This window comes from Eleginops maclovinus, chromosome 7 (genome assembly GCF_036324505.1).
Source record: "Eleginops maclovinus isolate JMC-PN-2008 ecotype Puerto Natales chromosome 7, JC_Emac_rtc_rv5, whole genome shotgun sequence".
Classification (NCBI taxonomy): domain Eukaryota; kingdom Metazoa; phylum Chordata; class Actinopteri; order Perciformes; family Eleginopidae; genus Eleginops; species Eleginops maclovinus.
Window position 1 is genome coordinate 19,739,967 of NC_086355.1, and position 26,013 is coordinate 19,765,979.

A 26,013-nucleotide genomic window follows, 5' to 3' on the forward strand; every position below is an offset into this window, starting at 1 on the left:
CACACACACACACACACACACACACACACACACACACACAGTACCATAATGGTTGAGTGCTGCTGGTTTTAGAAGTTCCACAGGCTGCTCATTGCTGGTCAATCCACCTGTCAGAGTGGAGAAAGGGAGAGTTAAAGATTGTGCTCAGTACAGTAGAAAATTCAGAGCAGATTAGATGCAAACCATCAACATGTGTGTACTGCTCAAAGGAAGGAGCGGTATGGATCTACATTGAGGCTAATAGGATGAGACATGATCAAAGCAGAGAAAGCTGGAGAGGAAGATAGAGACAAATTACAAGCCAGAAATATTTCATAATTATGTCATGATTATGCAGACTAGGCTATCTTTCTTTTCTTGCCAAATAAGTGAGATTTTAGGACTTGCATTTGGGTGGTTATGAAATTAGTATTACAAAAACCCTGTAGATGGTGAGATCGGATAAAAAAATAACAATATATAATTAAAAACGACCCGTAAAAGAAGTTGTCAAGCGAGAAACACAGTCCTTCCTTAGAGGGACAAGCAATTTATCTTTTTTCAGAGACTTATCTTCTTAGAAACGAAGAGAGTTGCTTTTGTTGATAAGTGTAGTGACATGTTGCAAATGATGTACGACCGAAATTCCTAAAGGACTTTTCTTTGAAAAGGAAATATACTAAGACTAATCTGCTCTTCTTACACTCCCAGTCCTCTGCACAACTTGTCAGATGTCTTTCTTGCATGAAAGCAGCTCCATTAACATCCACCTTCATTCAAAACCAAATTCAAGAATGCTAAGTTAACTAAACAAAAACTGCCAATGGAGAATAGTATGAAGCATTGAGAAGAACAAGCATTCAAACTAACTGAATAATCATCTTTGCAGAAAGAAGATACAGACCCGCGGTATAGCTCTGCCAGCTTGAACTACTTTGAAAAAAAATGATATAATATACCGTATTCATGGCTTGATCTGACCTTGGTTTGGTGTGGACAGTTGGGTAAAAAGGCAGTTTTTTTCTGTGTGTGTGGGCTCTGTGCTCCTGCACAATGGGATTGAATAGACATAAGAAAAAAAAGGCAGTGGTGACCTCCAGCTTTTATATCAGGTTTTAATATCCACATCAGAAGGACTGTGTAATGAGTTCGTACCAGAAATTTGAGGTGCAGAAAGTAGTAAGACAAGTCAACAACAATGTTAATACATGCATCACATTTCATCTCTCATGTATGTGTTTTGTGGTCAATAGAGTGATTTTTGTAGAATGACTCGGAAGTTAGCATCGCACCTCAACTCAAAGGAAAATAATTAAGAGATCACTCCAAATGTTTCTTAAACCTTTATCTATATATGTATGGCAGCCATTCAGTGTCTGTTGAATTCCAACACAGAAATACTGTCAGTAGTTTATAGAATACAATAAAAAATAATAATAATAATTGAACTCTAACTAACTAAAATGTTATAAAACAAGAGAAAATGATGTGTCTCTTAATTTGTTCCACAGCTAACATTTGGCTAAGCAACTTACAATCGGCAAAAGTGGGGTAAATACCGTTGTAATTAATGTCATAGAAATAAAAAATCCATATGCAATACAAATCCTGTATAATAGCGTCTGATTCCACACCTTATTTCAGAAATCTAACCAAAACCTCCTTATAAAAATACGTTGACTAGACGGAAGAGTCCGGATGTTTCCGGGTAAAGGACCGTTTTTAAAAAAATACATTTGGCTTTTGAATTGTCCTTTTCTCGATGTGTGTGTCAAAATATTGTTTGTTTGGCACCGGCACAAACACTTCAGGTGTATTAGAAAACAGAGTTGGAGTCTCTGTGCTCGAAGTGAAAATTAGACTGAATGTGCCGACAGTTTTGTTTTTCCTATAAATGTTTATGTACAATGGTGACGACCTTGCATGTTGCAGGTCTCTTATTCTGGCTCAAGTGTTTTGTTATTTTAGCCTTCGATGTCTACTTTTCACAATCTTGTATTCAAGGAAATAACCGAATGGTTGGGATATTGAAAGTTGAAGGAATTGAGGTTTCAAGGATAAATTCTGTGTTTTATGGTCTTTAGCTACTTTAACTGAATCACCATGAATCAGGGCACATATCCAATCCTACCAACTGAACTCCCTAAAACGCGCTTGAAGCTGAAGGCCAGCCCTTCATAGTCACTGTTATCATTTTAAATCCAAAGTGATGGAGAGAAGCTAACAAGATAAAAAAGATATCAGTGTCCTAATACTCTCTAGTACTGTACACACAGAGCTGACTATTATTAGCCTGCTGGTCTGATTCCTAAGATCCGGCTAACATACATGTGAGAGTGTTGCCAAGGATACCGTTATGTAGAAATTGTGGCTATTGTGTGACAGTGGCAGGCAGCAGACAATCTTTGGCTCAGGTTTTATTATCAAGCTTTTGTCCCGGCCTATACTCTTTGAATTCAAGCTCTTCTGTTGATCAAGCTTCTAACTGCTCCCACCTGCTGCAGCCTACGTCGGTTCATCCTCGTGATTGGCAGCTGGTACAAATGGCGGAATCAGCAATGCTGCAATTATCAACGCTTTCACGAAGCAGACTTTTCATCTTACAGTCACACATTTCAAACTTTCTGTACTCAGTGGGTGTCACAGCATGCTGCCTTCAGAGATTGGTTATGAACGTGGGCTCAACGAGCAAGTATTTCCCAAATCTAAAACCGATAAACTTTTTAAATTAAAGTATACCCCATGCAAACATCAGAAATGTCCATCGCTTATTCCCTGAGTCGGTGGAAGATTATGGTGGCAGAAGAGGAAAAATGTGAACTGGGACCATGTGCTGTGTCACGCATGAACGAGCAGCCGCACATGACATAGCCGCCGCAACACTCTGAATTTTTGTTTTTCTGGGTTGCTAGGCGCTATTTTCAGCCCAAGCAGACTGCTCCATGATTAATACATGATAGAGAGGAGGGGTGGAATTAAATATTCATAACACGCGCACAAACACACAGCAAATGCATACTCTTGAATTTCATATTCACGTTAAAAAAAAAGCGTCCTCCGTTGCCTTATTAAAAAAAATGATTTTGACTGTTTTCCTAACATTCAGAACACATGTGGATGTTGAGGTGAGACCTAATGGAGACTTTCTCTAAGAGATTCTGAGTATAACATGAAAGCTCAATATGTGTGTGCATGTGTGTGTGTCAGTAGGGTGGCGGTGGCAGATGGCAGAAAGATGACACCAGAGCTTTATAGGCGAGAGACAGGCCAAGCAATCATACACACAAAGGGAGAGTTGAAAGTGTAAGTGTTTGAGGGTTTTGCATCTACCGTAATGGCCCCCATCTTTATCTCTTTTTATTTTGCCCTCCTGAAACCCTTGACGAGAACTTGCGTCATGATAAATATGGAGTAGTAAAAAGAAAGAGAGCATGTCTGACCTGCAGATGTGTGTGCGGTAGATGTGTATATTTATCTCTATGTGTACAGGAGTCGTATCTCATGGGAAAAAAAGGCAGGTTTATGGCGTGTCCACCCATGAATGTGCAGACTGTGACCTCTGATGCGTCGGTAGGAAGACGGGTCAAGAGCTCTCTGCCTTAACACACAATGATGAGAGAAAATCTCCATGGAAACCACAACAAACAAATACGCAGAGAGAGAGGGAGAGAGAGAGTGAGTCTCTTGTGAGAAAGGGAGAGTGTTCTTTTAAATGTAGTGTTGCTATTATTAAAACTAACACGTCATCTTAAGAATTTGTATGTCTTAATAATAATCTCGACAAGCCTATACATGTATGATGTTCATACTAGTTTCCTGCTAAAAAGGCAGCAATTTAAACCTACATTTAAGCCTAGTTTATTACCTAATACATGCACAATGCAAACATAACATTGCAACACTGGAGGTTACTGTTATGGGAGTTCACATTATGATATTTTCATGCTTATTGGAATAGTTTAAGGCAACATTTTTGATCTTTTGTCAAATCAAATAACCATGCATATCTTAAACTGCACTGTGACTTCGACATATACATATAATAAGGATAAAAGTGACAGAATAAAATAAGTATGATTCTATTTTAGTTTGTGTTGATTGGTATGAGCTCAGATTTTAAATGTTTTATTTGAATGTAATTAGTTTATTTTGCTTTTAAAGTGTTTTGTAAAGCAATTTGAAATGCTTTGTGGTCATATTTCCATTTATTTAACAAGGTAAAAGTATCCTTGAGATTAAAATCTGTTTTTCAAGAGCAACCTGGCCAAGAAAGCAGCATGAACAATGTTATAACAAACACAAACAATACAGGCAGACCAATACAACTGTCGTAAAACACAAATGAGAATGGTAAAATAGCCAGTCAGTATGTAAATAAAAGAAACTGTTAAAAGCACAAAACGGGCACAATTTTAAGACAACTTCAGTTAGGGGATAGTAACTTCAGTTGGGGGACAGTTACTTCAGTTAGGGGACAGTTACTTCAGTTAGGGGATAGTTACTTCAGTTAGTGGATAGTAACTTCAGTTAGAGGACAGTAACTTCAGTTAGGGGATAGTTACTTCAGTTAGGGGATAGTAACTTCAGTTGGGGGACAGTTACTTCAGTTAGGGGACAGTTACTTCAGTTAGGGGATAGTTACTTCAGTTAGTGGATAGTAACTTCAGTTAGGGGATAGTTACTTCAGTTGGGGGACAGTTACTTCAGTTAGGGGATAGTTACTTCAGTTAGTGGATAGTAACTTCAGTTAGGGGATAGTTACTTCAGTTAGGGGACAGTTACTTCAGTTAGGGGATAGTAACTTCAGTTGGGGGACAGTTACTTCAGTTAGAAGACAGTAACTTCAGTTAGGGGATAGTAACTTCAGTTAGGGGATAGTAACTTCAGTTAGGGGATAGTTACTTCAGTTAGGGGACAGTTACTTCAGTTAGGGGACAGTTACTTCAGTTAGGGGATAGTAACTTCAGTTAGGGGACAGTTACTTCAGTTAGAGGACAGTTACTTCAGTTAGGGGATAGTTAATTCAGTTAGGGCATAGTAACTTCAGTTAGGGGACAGTTACTTCAGTTAGAGGACAGTTACTTAAGTTAGGGGACAGTTACTTCAGTTAGGGGACAGTTACTTCAGTTAGGGGACAGTTACTTCAGTTAGAGGACAGTTACTTCAGTTAGAGGACAGTAACTTCAGTTAGGGGATAGTAACTTCAGTTAGGGGACAGTTACTTCAGTTAGGGGACAGTTACTTCAGTTAGGGGACAGTAACTTCAGTTAGGGGACAGTTACTTCAGTTAGGGGATAGTAACTTCAGTTAGGGGACAGTTACTTCAGTTAGGGGATAGTAACTTCAGTTGGGGGACAGTTACTTCAGTTAGAAGACAGTAACTTCAGTTAGGGGATAGTAACTTCAGTTAGGGGATAGTAACTTCAGTTAGGGGATAGTTACTTCAGTTAGGGGATAGTTACTTCAGTTAGGGGACAGTTACTTCAGTTAGGGGACAGTTACTTCAGTTAGGGGATAGTAACTTCAGTTAGGGGACAGTTACTTCAGTTAGAGGACAGTTACTTCAGTTAGGGGATAGTTAATTCAGTTAGGGCATAGTCACTTCAGTTAGGGGACAGTTACTTCAGTTAGAGGACAGTTACTTCAGTTAGGGGACAGTTACTTCAGTTAGGGGACAGTTACTTCAGTTAGGGGACAGTTACTTCAGTTAGAGGACAGTTACTTCAGTTAGAGGACAGTAACTTCAGTTAGGGGATAGTAACTTCAGTTAGGGGACAGTTACTTCAGTTAGGGGACAGTTACTTCAGTTAGGGGACAGTAACTTCAGTTAGGGGACAGTTACTTCAGTTAGAGGACAGTAACTTCAGTTAGGGGATAGTAACTTCAGTTAGGGGACAGTTACTTCAGTTAGGGGACAGTTACTTCAGTTAGGGGATAGTAACTTCAGTTAGGGGATAGTTACTTCAGTTAGAGGACAGTTACTTCAGTTAGGGGATAGTAACTTCAGTTATGGGATAGTTATTTCAGTTAGAGGACAGTTACTTCAGTTAGGGGATAGTAACTTCAGTTAGGGGATAGTTATTTCAGTTAGAGGACAGTTACTTCAGTTAGGGGACAGTTACTTCAGTTAAGGGACACTTACTTCAGTTAGGGGATAGTTACTTCAGTTAGGGGATAGTTACTTCAGTTAGGGGACAGTTACTTCAGTTAAGGGACAGTTACTTCAGTTAGGGGATAGTTACTTCAGTTAGGGGACAGTTACTTCAGTTAAGGGACAGTTACTTCAGTTAAGGGACAGTTACTTCAGTTAGGGGATAGTTACTTCAGTTAGGGGATAGTAACTTCAGTTAGGGGATAGTTATTTCAGTTAGAGGACAGTTACTTCAGTTAGGGGATAGTTACTTCAGTTAGGGGACAGTTACTTCAGTTAAGGGACACTTACTTCAGTTAGGGGATAGTTACTTCAGTTAGGGGATAGTTACTTCAGTTAAGGGACAGTTACTTCAGTTAGGGGATAGTTACTTCAGTTAGGGGATAGTTACTTCAGTTAAGGGACAGTTACTTCAGTTAAGGGACAGTTACTTCAGTTAGGGGATAGTTACTTCAGTTAGGGGATAGTTACAGTTACTTCAGTTAGGGGATAGTTACTTCAGTTAAGTGACAGTTACTTCAGTTAGGGGATAGTAACTTCAGTTAGGGGATAGTTACTTCAGTTAGGGGACAGTTACTTCAGTTAGGGGATAGTTACTTCAGTTAGGGGACAGTTACTTCAGTTAGGGGATAGTAACTTCAGTTAGGGGATAGTAACTTCAGTTAGGGGATAGTAACTTCAGTTAGGGGATAGTAACTTCAGTTAGGGGATATATGGTTGAAATGTACTATATAACAAAACATGGCTTGACTTATTTTAATCTTATAGAATACTATAGTATACTACTACAGCAATGCACGGAAAGCTTCAAACCCTAGTTGTTATGGTAACAAATTTTGATAATCCATTAATGTTTTCAGGCATTTATCTGAAATAAATCCAGACCTCTAATTGTGTCCAATGTAAGGATTTGCTAAATCATTGTAAATTCACCATCTCTGGGTATTGGACTCAACCAAAGCACATTATCTATATGTCTTCTGCATGTCAAGCTATGCTGCTAGTTTGGACAGAAATACATAGTGGTTCCAATTGGTCCGTCAATAGAGCACATCTGGAAAACTATTTTAGTGATGGTTCGTGATCGAGGGTGTTTTTTTTTCCAGATTTACTCTGGCCATAGGGTGCTTAGGGTGTCTCTATTCACTATCCACTCTGAAGCAAACACTGGGCAACACATTTTTAAAGCACTCTTGTCAAAACAAGGTACTTACATTCTCTCTAAACAACATTAATGTTGCATCAAACTTAGATTTAATAGATGTCTTCTCAACAGTCCAGCTTTTATTTTTTACAGCAGCATCAACAGATATAGTTTAAGAGGGATCAGACCGGGGTTCAACAGCTCTTATCGCTCTCTCCGTGGTTTGGCCTTTCACTCTGCTTGTACTTTTACAAACTGGTTAGATGGAAAGAAGGGTACTTGAAACGGCTTGTATTTCTGAAACTTGAAATCAAACCATAACAAGAGCTGGTTTGCGCAAACAGGGGATTTTAAATTTGTGTTTGCCTATTTAGAACAAGCTGTGCATAGTAAAATGCTGGTAGCAATATGTTATTATGTAAGACAGCAATGTCCTGCAGGGCGATATTTCTGTGCGGAGGTGTTTGCAGCACAATGGAGGACGTCGTTACTCAGAGTCATGCGGACACTGATGAATAACTTAATGAGTTGACCTATGCGACCTCGGCCATATGCACGCCCATCAGCAACAGTTCAGCATACTAAATCTCCCATGTGACATCTAGGAATATACGTGCAAATGGTCAATAAAAAATACATATAGACTGAGTGAAAGCACATCCATGCCTCTACGACAAGGCAGGAAAGTGATTTGCTCTTTTTCATAAGTGTCATATCCAGAAACCCTGGATGTGTCGACAGACTTCCGCGTGGACAGACATACGTGATCGCCACATGGAAAAGGAAGAGACAGAATGCCAAGTTACCGCAACTGGCATCAAGACAAGTTGGCTCGGAGGCTAGCAGGAAGCGGGAGTGCCTGCTTCAGTGGATACACACCCGGTGTACAATGGTAAGGAGACCTCTCCGTGATGCAAGAGAAGATAGTACTCATGAAGATTCATTTGAACACAATTGTACACAAAGACTCACAGCGTAGTTGGACGTAAGAGTTTCCTTCTGATACAGGACACCGTAATGGTGCCAAGTCACCTTGTTCTTGGCGGCCTTTACTTCCGTGTGACTTCCAATCACCGCCGCACTGTGCCAGCCCCGCCAACCTGTCTGGTCCACCACAGCTCTACAGTCTGGAGTATTCTGAGCCCTCGATATCAGCCTCAGAGCTCTGCCACCCTCTACTTCATTTGCCAACTATGCCATCCTGTCTGCCGAGGATCCACCAAAACTGCCCTTCTGCTAGAACCAAACTCTGAGCCAGTCGGAGAGTGTGCCAGCCGCGCCAACCTGTCACTGTCACTCTAAACCGCAAGATAACCTGCTGCGAAGCAAACATACGAGGAAACCCATTCCAAACTGAGATGTCCATCATGTGAATGACGGCTAAATTAAGTAGTTATTTCATTGTTAATATGCACTACTTTGCGGAAGCTTTTCACCTCATACAATCTTTGGAAATACCTTGTTTACATGATGATGGTCAATTAAAAGCTCCATTTCAAAATATCAATGACTCATGAGCTTGACAACAGGTCACTCTAACCTCATTCTAAGTAAAGGACTTCCTTCCGTTTGCCCTTGAACTTCCTTACACTGGTAGGTGGCAGGCTGTAAAATATCTCACGCTGCTTTGTTAATAGCGACTACAAACCCTGCCAAATCTCTACACCAAGTGTCCGCAGTAGAACCTAAGCATTGGTTAAACTTGGTAAAAGTGCAATTGCAGACTAAGTAGCAAACATATAACTATTGACTTTATGTGACATAATGTTCACGGTGTGGAAAACGTATCTTCCAATATTAGCTCATTGCAGACACATCATATTTGCTGAGGTCATTTGGAAACAGTGACACCATTACATTGAGTGTACCCAAAAGTCCAATGACAAAAATTTGTAAGGTCCTGAGAAGTATGAGTCGATGTTTTAGGATTTTTTTTTAAGAAAAGAAATAGGAAATATTATCAGAGAATATACACCACTACTATTTTATATTACTAAACTCAGACATTCAGCATTGGTAAACTACGAATCATACAGCCCTCAGGAAAAAAAAAAGATTGCCAAACAAAGCTTAGGTTTGCTCTACATTTTAATATTTATGCAGAAAAATGCAAGCTTTTCATCTCTTTCTGAGACCTGTCACTATCTTATATAAAAGAGGCAAATTGCTTGTTTTTTTAAAAATATGAATGAAATATAAAACAGCCAAGCTGACCTGATATAGCTTGTGCTGGTGCTTGGATTGTAATTTGTCTGAGTCCATGTACAGGATTGAACCCATGTATAACTTCTCCCCACCGCCCTGCTAAAAACCACTTGTTGGTGTTGCGGCCATGTTTACCAACGGCTCAGCACTTCCTCTGGGCATTTTAAACCTACAAGACAAACCACAGCCTTTGACTTTATTTTTACTGCTGGACCTTTTAGGTTTGTGCAGCGTCTCTGTGTACTTCTGCCTGTGTGTGTACTGTTGAATACCACCGAGTAGGTATGAAGAGGACAAAGGAAGCCAATGTTGGTGTTTGTGGTATACAGTACACACAGTAGGTGTTTGTGTACAGTGAGCACTTTCATACACAAAGACATTGTAGACATACAATCCATTAGGTCATAAACACATTCAGACATTTCTAACTAATTGACCAAAATGTACTATATAAAATGTAATAAATCAAGCTGTACTGCAGGGCATCTTTTCCACAATTCTGACTGAGATTTCTAAGATTAACTTATTAGAAGTGCAAGAAGTGAAAGAGGAACTTTTTTACTGATGTACATTACGCTTGTTATCAAGTTAAATGGGACAATTTATTGTCGCATAGATTTTAGGTCAGATGGTCCAGCCCTTCAATCCATCACTCAGCCACACACACACACACACACACACACACACACACACACACACACACACACACACACACACACACACACACACACACACACACACACACACACACACACACACACACACACACACACACACACACACACACACACACACACACACACACACACACACACACACACACACACACACACACACACAGGCCATGTGGTCTGGCAGCAGGCAGGCAACACGAGGTAAACCCATAGGGAGACAGGAGATCCCTGTGATACTGAAGATGAGTACTCTGTTTGTGTGTGTGTGTGTGTGTGTGTGTGTGTGTGTGTGTGTGTGTGTGTGTGTGTGTGTGTGTGTGTGTGTGTGTGTGTGTGTGTGTGTGTGTGTGTGTGTGTGTGCCATTTTGCTGCGGAAAGGGCTGAAAATGTACTAAAAGAGACAGAGACATCTGTAGAGGAGTGGAGGGGTCACTGCGTAGAGAGAAGGGGCTTTCTGTCCGTAAGAGCATTACACATGTGGACATCACATGGTAGATTCCACTTACTGGTCACGCAATAGGTCGCAAATATGGTAATACATATGTAGGTTTACAGCGTATAAACATCACTCAAGTAGAGTACAGTTCATGTGCTCCGGGCTCAGCCTCTAGAGTACAGAGGATGCACATTCTCAGAAAACCAAGCACATCTGTAAAGTATTTGTCTGATTTTACTTTGAATTCCCGACCACGTGCAACGTCACTATTCCACGGAATTTCAGCACAAATAATCTTTGAATAGAGACAAACAGAAGTTGACCATGTACATGCAAACAAAAGAGGGCTGCCCTCTATTGGTTGATAGATTGGTCGTTTTTGTCTAAGTCATGTAAGATTTCTTAAGTCATTTCATTTTTGGCATGTTTTTTAAATGCTGAAAGACATGTGTACAAGAAACCTAGGATCACATCTCTCACAAGATTAGTACCTCAGTTTTACAGATCTATCAGCTAAATCAAATGACAGATTACAATGCTAAATCATACGAGTGATGGCGAAATGTCTTTAGTAGAGGACAGCAATAAAATTGTATGTTGATGTTTGGGAAAGGGGTTGAAAGGGTGGATCTGCGTATGGATGGACCCTGAGCATGGATTTAGGCAGTTTTTGCAAGTGGCTGTGTACAGACTATCAATGTTATGCCATTTTACTTAATAAAACTTGAGAATGACAGAAAAGTCTCTCAAGATAAAGTTAAAGACCCAAAGGAGGAGAAATTAACAAAAACCCTGAGAAAATCTGAAATGTCATACAAAAATGAGTGACCCGCTGCTTTTTAAGAAGGAAATACATCCAAGTGGATGTGGCCATCATGAAGACGACACAAGGTGCTTGCAAAAGTAACTAATGATTTTCAACTTATGACAAAGTTGAGGAAGTCATTATGTCCCCTAACCTATTCTGTTCACTGAGATTTATCTTGCAGAAAAAAAAGTGTGTATGTTTAAGAGAGAGTGAGACAAAGAATGATTGGACACGACAAGCTCGTTACATCAGCAGGCTGAAAACCACTGCAGTTAATTACAGCTTTTGTGTCCAACAGTCTGTTTTCACAAGAACCGTGTTCACCGTGTGTGTTGCTGCCTGGAATATGGGTGTGATTCCCAGCACGTCCAGTCATGTTCAATCCTGATAAGTGTGTGATGCAGCCACTGGCTTTGAGGATCACAACGTATGTTCGAGGCCTGTGATTAGTTTGTGTGTGCGTGTGCGTGTGCGTGTCAAGGTAAACAGGTAGGAAAAAATACATACTTTTTTTGTTTAATTGTTAAACAGCTTAACGCAAGAAGCATTTCTTTATTTTCTCCATGTTATGAAAGCATCCAGTTACTTTCTGGCCACTAGGGGGCCCGATTCACCACTAACAGAAACACTGTCCTGACATATTGTTGTCCTGTAAAGTTGGTGTGGTTGTGCTTAAGTTTGTTGTATGACCGTTATTGTACATAATAAGGTTTAGCTGTTGAAAATAATGCCTCTGTGATGTCCATGAAAGCAGCTAAGATTCAACCATGTTTTGAAGATGGTGAAAAAACAATAAAATGGCCCAAAATAATTCTCAAATCCCAGAAAAGTAGCAAAATTGGAGATCATTTTTGCCATTTGGAAACATAAAGCAACCCAATTGACATAACATAATCATTCCGTTTAAAAAAATTTATGACCACAAATCGACCCACAACTTTAAGTACAGTACGGTAGGCTATGGGCCATCAACAAGGACTTCAGGCAGAGCAGATCTCAAAATATGGTAAGATTCCAATTGATGCAGACTGAAAATAAATACATACCAGTATATTAAAAACAGACTTTCTTATACACAAACACAAAAACCAGAAAGGCAGCCAGGTGAGAGGACATGTTCAATTAAAAAAAATCCACCAACAAATTCATCTAACAGTGTAGCCCAGCAATATAGCTGTTGCAATAAAGACAGTTTTGTGTACAAATAAATATTTCCCCAGGGAGCAAAAGCTAACACTTGTCCAATAATGGCTGGCTGAGTGTGATACAAACATAACTTAAACTTGACAGAAAAATTAGTGGAGTTAGAGCGACGAAATGGAAAAAATAAATCAAGTGGGAACGGTTGTAAATATAAAGGTACACAGCAAACAGCGACACGGGGAGAGAGAAATGTCATGAATACAGTAAGCAAAGAGGGTGTCCCGGTGTCCCACAGCCTCAGGTGCTGTTGGCATGAGTGCAGGAATATGTGTGGGGGTGAGGGTTAGAGTGACACACTACAAGTCTTCCAGGAATAGTTTGTTGTAACCAATTAAGTGGCTGAATAAATAGCAGAAGTGTTGAGGCGCCTGACTAATCGTACTGCAATGGTGGGCTGGAAATCAACACGTTAGGTGCTATTGGGTTTATTACTGGCCTATATAAAAAATGTGAAAATTACATACATTTCCACTGAAGACTTAACATTGTGATCAATTAGTCAGTCATTTTTAAGGCCTTAATTCTCTCCCAATACAATTGGGAAAGTTGGTATCATATGACAGCATCTAGATTTGGTTAAACATTTATTTTTGAACAAATGAAAAAAATGTAAAAGGTGTATGACATAAAATTGTAGTAGTATTACCCTGCTGTATAGTGGACAAAGTTCAAATGTTCACTTAAATTTTGTGAAAAAGTCTAAATATCATATAAACAATTTAACCTGATCATTAATAAGAGACAATTAGAATAAAAATGGATTTTCCAAAAATGTTAAATCTAAATTTCAATTGCAGTTTGTATTGTTATTTCTAAAGACATTACCTGCTGGAAAATTAGAATGCTAATGTGGAGTAACACTTTCATCTTCAAGTTTACATTATTATTATTATTTTAATATACAGTAGTCCCCTATGGGCTTCCATACATTTCAGCATGTCTGTTTGAGTTATGTGTTTACAAATTCCAAACCTAAAGTGCAAATCCTAAGCTTAAGGTGGAGGAAATGTTCTTAGCAAATAGAATGTGTTTATAAAAATGACTGATGATTCTAATTGCTGCTGAAGCAGAGTGTTGTGTTGAGAGCAAAGGCGGCTGCTAACATCATTTAGAGTTCAGCAGCTGATGGCCTCCTCCCCTTTGCCTGCCAACTCTTTTTTGCTTCCAACATCTGTCTTCCCATCCGCCAGAATGTGTCCGATCAGTAGCTGTCCGACACTAATAAAATGCATCCAGAGGGAGAAAGAAAAAGCTTCAAAGGCATTCCTTCAGTTGATATGGGAGCCTCCACAAATTCCCAGGTTCCCTCCTGTCTCCATTTTCAGCACAAAAACTGCCTGTGTGTGTGTGTGTGTGAGTGTGTGTGAGTGTGTGAGTGTGTGTGTGTGTGTGTGTGTGTGAGTGTGTGAGTGTGTGTGTGTGTGTGTGTGTGAGTGAGTGAGTGAGTGAGTGAGTGAGTGAGTGAGTGAGTGAGTGAGTGAGTGAGTGAGTGAGTGAGTGAGTGAGTGAGTGAGTGAGTGAGTGAGAGAGAGAGAGTGAGAAGACCTTAAAAAAAGAGGGCTAGGGAAAATTGCGATCATTATGTTCCCTTCAGAATGCATTTGGTGTCCTAAATTAGGAGTTAACAAATGTATTTATAGGAGAGGAGAAGGTTGAGCTATTTTCAAAAGATTTCAGATTTCTATGAAAGTCAATGGTTACGAGAAAAGTTAAAAGTGTTATTCAAATGACAGGATCCTTTGAGTTGATGCATGTAAAGGTTTCAAACTGTTTTGATTATTTTTGTCAAATACAGGGGTGCAGGCATGAGTCCTAAATCTTGACTTGGCATTTTACCACTACTGGTTCCCTTTTTTCAAAGTCAATGTTTTTTTTTTTTTTAGCAAATATTAGGTTGGGTGCATGAAATTAGATATATGGTTTACAAAAGCTTAAGAGAATTCACATTTTGTTCTACAACATAAAATGTTGGTACATTTCCCACTGTTTAATGTCTGATGCTAGAATGTGTCATAAAATTACGGTTGCTAACAAGTTGCTAAATGAGACTACAAAATGTGACATCGAGCATTAGCCACCTTTAGCGGTGTTGACATAAAGTCATGCAACAATAATGCAGTTTGTTTTGAGCCTAACATAAGCTTTTTATTTCTGGTTGAATCCATTTAAACTTAAACGACTTCAAAGGTGGTGTTATTATGTGGAAATATTTATACTTGGCAAAATGTGTAAGTCCATTCAATTTTTGTAGAAGGGACAGTTGTAATCTGTAATGCAAACTCTTTACTGAAGACATACTATACAGCTCTGGAAAAAATTAAGAGACCACTTCAGCATTGTCAGTTTCTCCGGTTGTATTATTTATAGCTATATCTTTGAGTTAAACATTTTATTTTTTTTATTTTATGTATTCTCTAAACTACTGACAACATTTCTCTCTGTTGGAATTCAACAAACACTGGAATGGCTGCAATACATGTAGAGATACAGATTTAAGAAAAATGTGCAGTGGTCTCTTAATTTTTTCCAGAGCTGTACACGCCACAAAAATATTGCTTAGGGTAAAGGTAAGCCACAACAATATAATGGCTAATTAGTCCCATTTAGAACTGTTGTGAAAACACGGCCATGTGTACAAGTCATGGATTGCTGAAACATTCCTGGAAAGAGGAATAACAGCACAGCAGAAATAATCCAAACACATCTGCTTTACGCCACACAAGAAACAAACCGTGGGCAAAAAGGTGTCAATTCTAAGTTATCCACCATAAAGCAGTTTTTCTAAGTTCGGCAAGAAGAGGGAGGAAGGGAGCATAAGAGGAGGAGAAATAAGGTGGGTTGAAAGGGAGAAGGGGGAGGAGGAAGAAATTGGAACACCAGTGGAAAAAAACAAAATAAGGAGGTAATAAGGAGGATGTGAAATAATTGGGCTGGCCAAAGTGGAAGAACAGAGAGAATGAATATAACGTTGAAAGGTCGCACAATCTATAAAACAAACACCCACCTTTTTAACAGATGAATATGAACCAGAACTTTGTTATACAATAAGCCAGTGCATTCCCAGTAATTAGGAAGGAATTTCTTACATGTGGCTCTCTCTGACGTCAATCCTGTACCTTCCCAGAGTTTGCTTTCTCTTCCCCGGCGCTGTGAATGTTTAGCGTTAGGCTGCTTTTGGCAAAGCTCCTGGACTAGGGTGCTAGGGGAGGTTTAAGGGAGGCGGGTGGGGTTTCTTTGCTTGTTTAAAAAGCAAGCAAGGATGAGCATGGTAACCTCAGTTCAAGTATTTGGCTCTCCGTGTGATTTTGCTTTGCTTTGAGTTAATGTGTATGTTGGCATATCATTGGATCTGAGAGTTTTAAAAAGTTTGAGATATTTACAGCAAAGTGCTAAAAAGTCAGGAAACGTCAGCGACATCTTAACAAGTAGATCCCGGACTACATAGACTGCAGTATAAGCGATCAGCTAACAAAATGATGGGCATTTGCAGGAATTTTTGGTAGGTCTGCATAGTTTAGGAAATAAGTGGAGGTCCATATTAGCTGCTCCCTAATTTGAAAGGAAACTCAGAAATGTGACAATTCTTCCGAAACGCATTCAGGAAAGCATTCCTTCAGGTCCTGTAGAAACCATTTGTACAGGCATGCCAAATGGAAACAAATCTATCTCTATCTATCTCTATCTGACTTTTGGTTTTATATTAAATCTCCTTTAACTCTTCTAAATGTAATTCTAAAACTCATCAAAAAAAAAAAAAGAAAAAACAATATCCAAAAAGACATGCAGTACACCAAAAGCTCTAAATATATATTTTATTAAAACGGCATAGATCTGTGCAGATACCTCTTTTATCAGTATGGACCTATTGATGCTTCAGGCACCTCATCAAAGACCAATTCGGGTGGAGCTACAGATGCTAAAGAACTACAGAAAAACACTACAACCTATTATATTGTAAAACCGCTTATCCAACTAAACTGCATCCAACGACAGGAAATACTTTTATTTGTGATCACTTTCACTACTCTCCTGGGTAATAATGGCAAGCGGAATAGGACATTGGAACACGTAAATTGCCGTTACAGTAATGTTTATCAGATGTTATTTTAAGAGCAGGTTCAGATTGGAAGTGTGCCATGTTAGCATCCTTAGAAATGCTTATTAGCAATAAACAGTTGATGGAAATGCCATAAGTTCTGCTGCTATTTGGTAGTACATGAAATCTGGTGATGCTAGAGATGGAGACATGCAATCACCAAAGTCATCGATGTCACGACAATCCCTCGATAGTTCACAGATGTTGAGCTATTTAAGACAGAATGCAACACATTTGGATTGCCTTAGTTAGAGTCATGAAACTATTATGGCTAAAAGTAACTTTTACTCATCATTGTATCCATGTAATAAATGTGTATTCCTGCACAGTAGAACAATGTGCAATGACCAAGTGAACATTGGGTCATACATTTAGTTGATGACCGTTGACGGCATTCATTCAGCAGCACTGCATACATAAGATAAAACAGTCTCTTCATGGCATTAATGCATCAGCCATCTGCTTTGTGCTGTGATCTGTGTGTGAAACTGAGACAATAGCTGAAATGCAATCAGTTATAGAAACAGAGTGGCATGTGTGTGTTGTGTGTGCAAGTGTGCATGTGTGGTTTAGGCATGCATTCTCCAGCACGTCAGATAAAGCAGACCAGGGGATTATCTGTAATAACACTGACTCACTCAGGTTTTAGCCAGAGTTTACTGTGGGATTAGCGAGCAATCTGATGCCGAGTGGATTGAGCCGCGCATTGTGATTATTATTATTATTATTATTATTATCAACATCATCATCGTTTGTGATTTAAACTGTATGTGTCTTCTAAAAAGCTTCCCGTTTGTACAAACATCAAATAAGCACTGAAATGGATAGGTAAACAAGTAATTAGTTGTACCTGAAGCAAGGCAAGCAAGGTACTTTATTGGATTTGGTTCATTTGGTTAGTTCAGTAAGGATTAGGGCTATTTCATTTTTGCATTGCTTTTATTGAAAACAAATAATATATTTTTTTAATCCTTTTGGATTTAAGGAAAAAGCTAAGATATTTTATTTATTCATTTTAATTTAAGCTTTACAACAATTTTTTGAGCCAAATAATTCAATAGACTTAAACATTTAAAAAGAGAGTTCTGTTATTGTGCAACAACACACAGACTGCTTTAAATATTGATATTCAAACCCTGATCAATAACAATCTTGAAGCAAATCCATTGATATTAATACACATGCTGAATATTGTGAACATTACCAGAGTCTGCGAGAATTCCCAATAAGTCCTTTTCTCTGATAACCAGAATGTTCTTGTATCCATCCTCTCCCTCCACCAAATGTCTATGGGAACATGCCAGCGGTGGGGATACTTGCTTTGGGCTTAGTTTATTTGTTTTTCCCCCTCTCTACGTGCTCGCTGCAAGTTTGCTTGAGCTCCTCCGTTGAGCCTTGTGTGTGGATTCATAGTTCCCATGCCATCTGATGTCAACAAGCTCCTTCAGCAACACTAATCCACTCCCAAAACTCCCCTAGATCAGTCAGCAGTGGCAGCAATCTGAAGGACGGCCAAGTTTCACACAAAGTCCGGTTTAAAAGTCCAGAAATCACCTCATAAAACAATATTAACATCTAACAGACGGCAGTGTCCATCACAGTTTAGACTGAGAAAAAACTGAGCGCAGTAAAAACTGTCGAAGCCAAAAAGGCAATATTTGCCACATATATACTAGCAAAATAAGAATTGCTCTCTGTAAAGGAAAGACCTTAATGTTTAAGTAATATATTTTAGGGATTTTATGGCCTATACCTGTATCTGTGGTGATAAATATTTGATTTGCTTTCTATAAATCTGTCGATTTGGGGATTTTTTTTCAGTTTGGTTTGGACACGGTTTGTTTTAGGCAAACAGTCGTTAGGAAAGTGTTTGAAATCTGAAGTCGACTTGAGACAAAATAACGGTTTTTACTATGCCTAATACTGTTTTTTGCCAGCTTTGTGTATAGTTTCACACTACCCAATGGATGATTCAACAGGGTTTCAATATTGGCAAAAATGTAAAGTTGTGGGATAAAATACAGTCATGGTGGTGCTTATCAGTTTGAAACGTAATGACTTCAGATTGAAACTAGTGGGTAAAAAAACGTTTACGCTTTTAAATGTTTAACGTTCTTAATGTGTAAAACAGAATTAAGCAGCTACCCTTGGGATTCAGGTTTGGCAGATGCTTTTTCGGTCCAGACAACTTAACCAGAAACGGTTCAAGGTCAATCTCTTCACTCCTCTTCACTACTGAGCAGTCCATTAGCCAGCTCATCTTTCCTTAAACTGCTTGGATATTTGGAAAGGCATTGGTGGTGGGGATGATGGGGGGGGGCAGGTCTGAGATGACAGAACTGTCAACATGGGCCTCTGACAAGGCAGAGCACTGCCATTACTTTCATGTGAGAGGATGGGTTAATTATAAGATTTGGTTTCTAATATGGAGCCTGTCAGAGGAAGTGCAGAGCTTATAACCGGTAATTAGACATAAATCGTTTGACTCAAGCAAATGTGGGGATGTGGTGGAGGGGAAGGGGTGGGTTGAGTGTAAGATCAAGCGTTGTCTGTGGTAAAGGATGGGGGGGGGTGTATCATCCCTTGGAAAAACAAACTGTAGACTTTCGATGTCTCAGCTGCAATGCATTGTAGGGTAAGGAAGTATGACTCAAATGTATGCCATGGTGTATGTGAAATATTGGCTGGTAACATATGCACAACAATATGGTAGTCAGGCATGTGTGATAATTATCATTTATGGATTTCAAATATAATCACATGATAGATTTTGCTATAAAGTGTTTTGTTGAGGCTAAGTGGAACACACTTCATTCAGTTTAAAATCAAATGTTGCTTTTACATGCGATACTGATCTAAAAAGAAACTTTTAAGAGTCTTTTGAAATTAAGTCTTTACCATTACAGTTTATTGAATAACTCACAATTTTCCACAGATCTGATTCATTTAGCTAAATGACAAAGGTGTGCTACATGAACATGCACACAGTATGGCTAGTGTTTGGAATAATGTGCTATGGCTCCAAAACAGCTCGTGTCAGACTTAAAGTGTTTGTTGCCACAATACACCCACATATCCCTGGCATGTATGCATGCAATTGTTTAAGCATAAAAGCATCATGTGTTTTTTGTCATACGAGCAGCTTGGCTTTAGGGAGAGCAATGTCGGCTATGGTGCAAAATCAAATATCTTAACAACTACTGGGTGGGTTGGATTTAAATGTGGTAAGGATACACAATGAGCATATAGGATGATTGTTAATGACTTTGCTCAAACTCAGACTTTTCTTTAAACATCACAAGGCAAACCCCATGAGGTTGACATTTGCGTAATTGTGTTTTTATTGGACAGACTGGAGGCTTATGTGATTTGATGAACTTAAAACAAACACACACACACACACACACACACACACACACACACACACACACACACACACACACACACACACACACACACACACACACACACACACACACACACACACACACACACACACACACACACACACACACACACACACACACACACACACACACACACACACACACACACACACACGTTTGCCATTTGGAAAATGTAACAACTTTACATCTTGTGCAGAGCGTTATAACCATGGGGATCCTTAAACTTTTCATTTAAGGAGCCCCATGTCACTGCGGTTTGGGACAAAAAAATGGGACCTCTAAGAAACTAAATAGCCACAAAGCACCAATTTATTTGTTTTGCTTTCTGTGCAAAACACAAAAACTGTATTTCCAAATACACCACGTAGATATCCAACTGCTGCATATCTCATAAAGACCACTTCATACATTACCTCCAGAGAAAAAGCGTTTTATTTCTCGAAGAAAAGCAATCTAATTGGTGGTGTCCGGTGTTTCCAAAAGTGTTCACACACTTGCCTCATGAAACGTTGGCATGATCGCTGCTGAAAGCCTCAGTGAGCGGCCGAGCTTGCTGCAGTTTTTAAGTGGCTGAGATGACAGTGGGATGACACACCGAGGCGATGAAATGTCAGGATGTGAGTCATACTAATGAAGCAGCGACTGAATAAAAGGTAGAATAAACCCCCACTGGAACACTCTCGCACTAACTAATGTATTAACAGAATGACTAAACACGCTACAATCACGCCCTTTGACTGCTGGATTTTAAAGCACCATTTCATAAAGTGTCAGTCATGACAGCTTCGCTATTCACATAAAAGAGAGAAATGAAAGGTCCTGTGAATGTGCTTGGCCTAGACAACTATACAAGGAGTAAATCCCCACACACACACACACACACACACACACACACACACACACACACACACACACACACACACACACACACACACACACACACACACACACACACACACACACACACACACACACACACACACACACACACACACACACACACACACACACACACACACACACACACACACACACACACAGATTGGCTCAGTCCCTACACCAACTTTCTCCCTCTAATTACAATTAAAATAGTCACGCTTGTTTTCATGAAGCATAAGAACAGAGCTGACAGAGCTGAGAATGGCTCGCTTGTTTATTGTGGTGGTGTTGACAAAAGGGCCTTCAATAACGGGGGCCTATGTCAAGGCTGACCTTTGCTAGAGGGGATAAAGGAATGCCTCTTTTTCTCGCCAGAATATTAGCAGATTATTTCCACATGCCATCTAGGAGCTAAAAGGTGTCTTGGTTCAAACCGCAGTACATAAAGTGTCTAATGTCCTTGAACATAGAACATCACAACTTTTGCAATCTTTATTCAATGAAAAGACCCAGAACTATCCAAGTGGCAGCCATGATACGAGCCAGTCAAAGCTCTCCTAGTGCTAAGAAAACGTGCTTCTATTCTTCCTTTCATATCTCCTTTAGCTTTGGGTCCAGTGGAACATCCTTTACGAAAGGAAAGAAGAAGACTCCGTGATGCAAGTATTTATTTTGTACGAACATATGGATTCGAGTCAATGAAAGATGTGGACAGGAGGTTGACCAAAACAATTATTTCACTATTTCAAATGGTAGACTATTTTTTTTTCCATGTTGGCTGAATACAATATTTTATATTAGAGGTGTTTAATACGCACTTTACGTAGTCAATGTTCTGAACATTATTGCTTCACAATTGCAGACCCAAATTAATAGCATAAGCCATTGCATAATTACATTGCTTATGTTAGTGCTTTCGGAGTCTCTTAGCACCTTAGCTGTGTTTTCCTAGACTCTTATGAATTTGCCTCCGAAACTTTACTACACCTCAAGATGTTTTCCATAGAGGTCAACGAAAATATGTTTAGTAAACATATAGAATGTAATCTTTGTTGACTAGTAAACCACAGCCCTAATGTGTGCTTGTACCAGCCCTTTCTTCATGGAAGCATTGTACAGACAACCTCAACAAGTCATGTCAATCTGACCCAATACTAAAATTGTGTTTTGACAAACCACAAAGGGTGGGTTACGTAAAACAGGAACCATGGTAACAAAGCCGTCCATGACCATCGTCTGCTCCTTCAATAAATTGTCCCTATCTAAAGTCTTTCCAATCATACCAATCGATGTGCACTTCTGCTCCAAATAAACCCCTGCCTGCTAATGGAAATGCCTTTGCTGTTGGCTATTATGGTTTCCAACAACTTTGTTTTTAGTTTTGTAAAGCAAATGTGTTTTTGAATGACTCTCTTTTACAATTCCATAGAGTGAGAGTCCAGAATCAATAAAACAACATCAAAGCCACTGTGTATTAAGGGCACACTACCATTACATAGGCCACCAAGGTCTGTGTGATTACATACAGGCACTGTAATCCTCGACTGCTTTTAGATCACTGTCAACCTTTTCAACAGGCTCTTGACTTCATTGGTTGATGAAACAGGCTGCCTTGATCCTCTATAGACGTACTTCCTAGGTCATAATATCACTAGGCAGACCTACGACACTGACTGTTCATGGTGAGCTTAAAGTAATGGTCTGGGTTTATAGAAAAGCCTCTATTAATTATAAACTGGCAGTGTGTTGTTGCTATGCACTAAGCCAGTGAGTCACAGCTTCCTGGAGTACTGGTATTTTTTATTTGTGGCATTAAAAGATTTTGGAAATCAGTTGTAATGCATGTATACACATACTTTCAATGATAGAAAACGATCACCAGGAACACACTTTCTGCAGGGTTTGTTTACTTGTGTTTGGCATGAGGCTGAGTGTCTGGTGTAGACAAAAGGGAATAGGGGCCCCATTAAGTCTGTGCTTGCAACAAAATGCCCTCTGTTCTCTAAATGAATGTGTGAATAAGTTTGTGAGAAAGGAAAAACACCAGTGGGGGTGAACAACTTGTGTCTATTAATAGGGTCTATAAATACATAAAAACCGCGAGTATCTTGTCCTTTCCCAATCAATTCCTTTATTAGTGTTCATTTTGGAGTAAACTGCACTAGTTTGGCATTTGAAATAAAGAATATTATCAATGTGCTACACAGTCTTATATTTAGAATGTGAACATTTAGAAAACAAAGGCAGTTTAAGTTTAGTATGGGCCTGGCATTAAACCCAGATCCGATGGCAAGGCAAGTTTATTTATATTGCTACTTTCAACACAAGGCATTCAAAGTGCTTTGCAAATATGAAACACATTAAAAGCGTGAACAAATAGAGCAAAAACTAAATCTATATCGAATTACACAACTTAAAAAATTACACATATACAATTTAAAACCATTGGTAACAATTATGTGCTATGCAATATTACAATGGTAAACTTTATAACATATAGCAATATGTTGCTATTCATTTGTCTATTTTACACCTGGATAGAGGTATATTATACTATTGAACATTCTAATTCAGTTGAAATGGAGAATAACAATGAATATTGAAAAAAGGTATTTGACAAACTGTTCTAGTCAGAGAAAAACCAAAGAAGCAATGGGTACATAATACACCTCAAATCTTAAACTGATTGATGTTTCTTCACATCAATAGTTTTTACTATTTTCATAGCTCATTGTGAAGATGTTTTAAATAATAAACAACTTCAACATTCAACAGCATCAGTGTCGACAGTGTTTCAAAAACCAATACAAAGTTTTGATTGTTTCAACACAAGTAAAATATAATGCCTCCATTTATCTGGAGGCATTATATTTTATTGCCCTCCAGGTAACCTCCACAAAAAGGCCCTGGCGTCCGAGTGTGGCTTTCTGCACCCAGTGTGCATGCCACAAATGTGTAATTGTTCCGCCTACTCTTCTGAGAGAGCATCTTTGTCAGGTCAAATAAAGATTCCCACGGGTGGACCAGCGTTGCGTGTATTGCACCATGCGTCAGCATCTTCCATTGCAATTTTCATGCGAGGGAAATGCTTGCTGTGTGGCTCTTCATTGCACGGATGCTCATTAGAGTGCTAGCTTGCAGTGCAATCGTGTGCAAATGACAGTGAGCCTGATAGACGTGGCCACAAAGGCAAGATCAGCGTCAGGGCATCAAAGAAGACATAGTAGAGCATCACTTGACCATCACTGAGTTTTCAGCAAGCTGCATAACACTGAAAAACACTCAACAACTAATTCAAAAGGTTCTCAAACTTCTCCCTTTTTTGCATTGTCCATACAGTCTCTTTACTGCCTGCCAACATGCTCAAGAACTACAGCACCAGATAGGACCGTTATCATGGTGACAGAGAAGGAACAAAGCCATCAACATGCAAACCTTACATTTGACAATTAACTTGGGCGACAAGCATACATAACCAGAGGTCACAATGAGCAATATGTTTATCCAACAAGCATGGTCACACAAGCTCATTTATCAAACCAACAAGCAAATCTACACTCATTCATCTAATAGGCTACTGCTCCTGAAAGCTGAAGTAATGAGCATGCTATGTTATGCTAATGGGTGAACTAGAAGTCTGGTAAATTACAAATGTGGGAAGATGACAAACCTCGTTTACATGCAATTTGACTGATGACAAGTGAGGCTGAACTGGCTGATCTGGCATAGATTTTTACAGCAGGGCTACTGGGTTCACATCTGTATTTCTTCATGCAGACAGCTGGGAATGATGGCGCAGTAATACTTTTTAATGTGTTTTGCTATACTGGATAATAATGAGTTATGTATTTGTGGATGTTCATTACATATTGTTTTGAGTTTATAGTCCAAATCATACTAGCTACCAAGAGCCATCCAGAGTCTTGCACCAGGAACCTGAAAAGAGTTGTGTAATGAAAGAATATACCTTTGAATAAATCTACGGCTACGGGTACAATTTAAATAAATTGTGAGGAGCAAATTTGTTATTATGGAAGAATGATAAATGAAATGATATATATGTTGTTTTTTTTAACAGCTAAATTAACCAAAGTTATCAACGCTAATCAGCTGCCAATGTATCTTTAAGTTGGAAGCCTAGTACTGGTTGTCTAGCAAGTAAAAGAGACTTTTTCTGGGCTGCATATTTGGATTTGAAAATGAAGAAATCGGTTTTAAAAAATGTAAAAATACAGCAACCTGCGTGTTTAGACAATGACGAGGCGAAACAGATGAAGATAATCATCAAACAAATGATCCAAAATCTCTACTTATACACAAAACAGAAAACAAAATATTAAAAGGTTGAGATTTTCACAGTTCATGACAAGACTGCATCGACCCATAACATGCAGACTAGAAAATACACGATTGTACAAGCAGATCGAAAAAGCTACAAGGCTTTCAGAGTCATTCATTACTAACTTACAATAACCTTGCATGCAATAGTCCAACCTGTACCTTCTCTTCACCTAGATAAGTCTCTTTCTCTCTGGCTAATACTTGCACATGTAAAACTACAGAGTATTTCACTTTCACTAAGAATATAACTCAGTTTCAGCTTGAAGAAATTACAACTGTTTCCTGTCTGGTACACAAAAAACAGCAATCCTTTCATTCGGTTGTCGGGCAAACTTCTGAATTTAAACTTGATTAGCTACAGCTGACAAAATGTCCATTAAGTTTTTGGGGTTTTTAGCCAACCAAAAAAAACGAGAAAGCCAAATGGCTTGATTTAATTCTAATTTCAAGAAACCACTGTGTACCGAGAGAGCAGAGGTGTTTTATCCCTAAACTCCAGAGGAGCTTTTATCCTCCTGTGTTCCCCCCACACTCCCTGAAGAGGGTCTTCAGAAAAGATATGAAGTGCTATAGATGAGTGTAATGTCTATCTCCATATGTGCCTGGGGATTTTTTTCTTTGCTTTTCCCTCTATGAGGCTAATTATACCTGATAGCTAGCAAGTTGACATTTTTCTCAAGTCATCTGTCA

The 26,013-nt window shown here is 39.1% G+C and overlaps 1 protein-coding gene across 4 annotated transcripts in view; it reads right to left on the bottom strand.

Moving 5' to 3' along the window:
- The window catches only part of hdac4 (histone deacetylase 4), a 141,688-nt gene that overhangs the window by 94,613 nt on the left and 21,062 nt on the right, over positions 1 to 26,013 (bottom strand). For all 4 annotated transcript variants that reach the window (XM_063887550.1, XM_063887549.1, XM_063887548.1 and 1 more), the window contains exon 3: positions 45 to 107. In XM_063887550.1, coding sequence (XP_063743620.1) covers positions 45 to 107 — 63 coding nt within the window. The remainder of the gene's footprint in view (positions 1 to 44; positions 108 to 26,013) is intronic.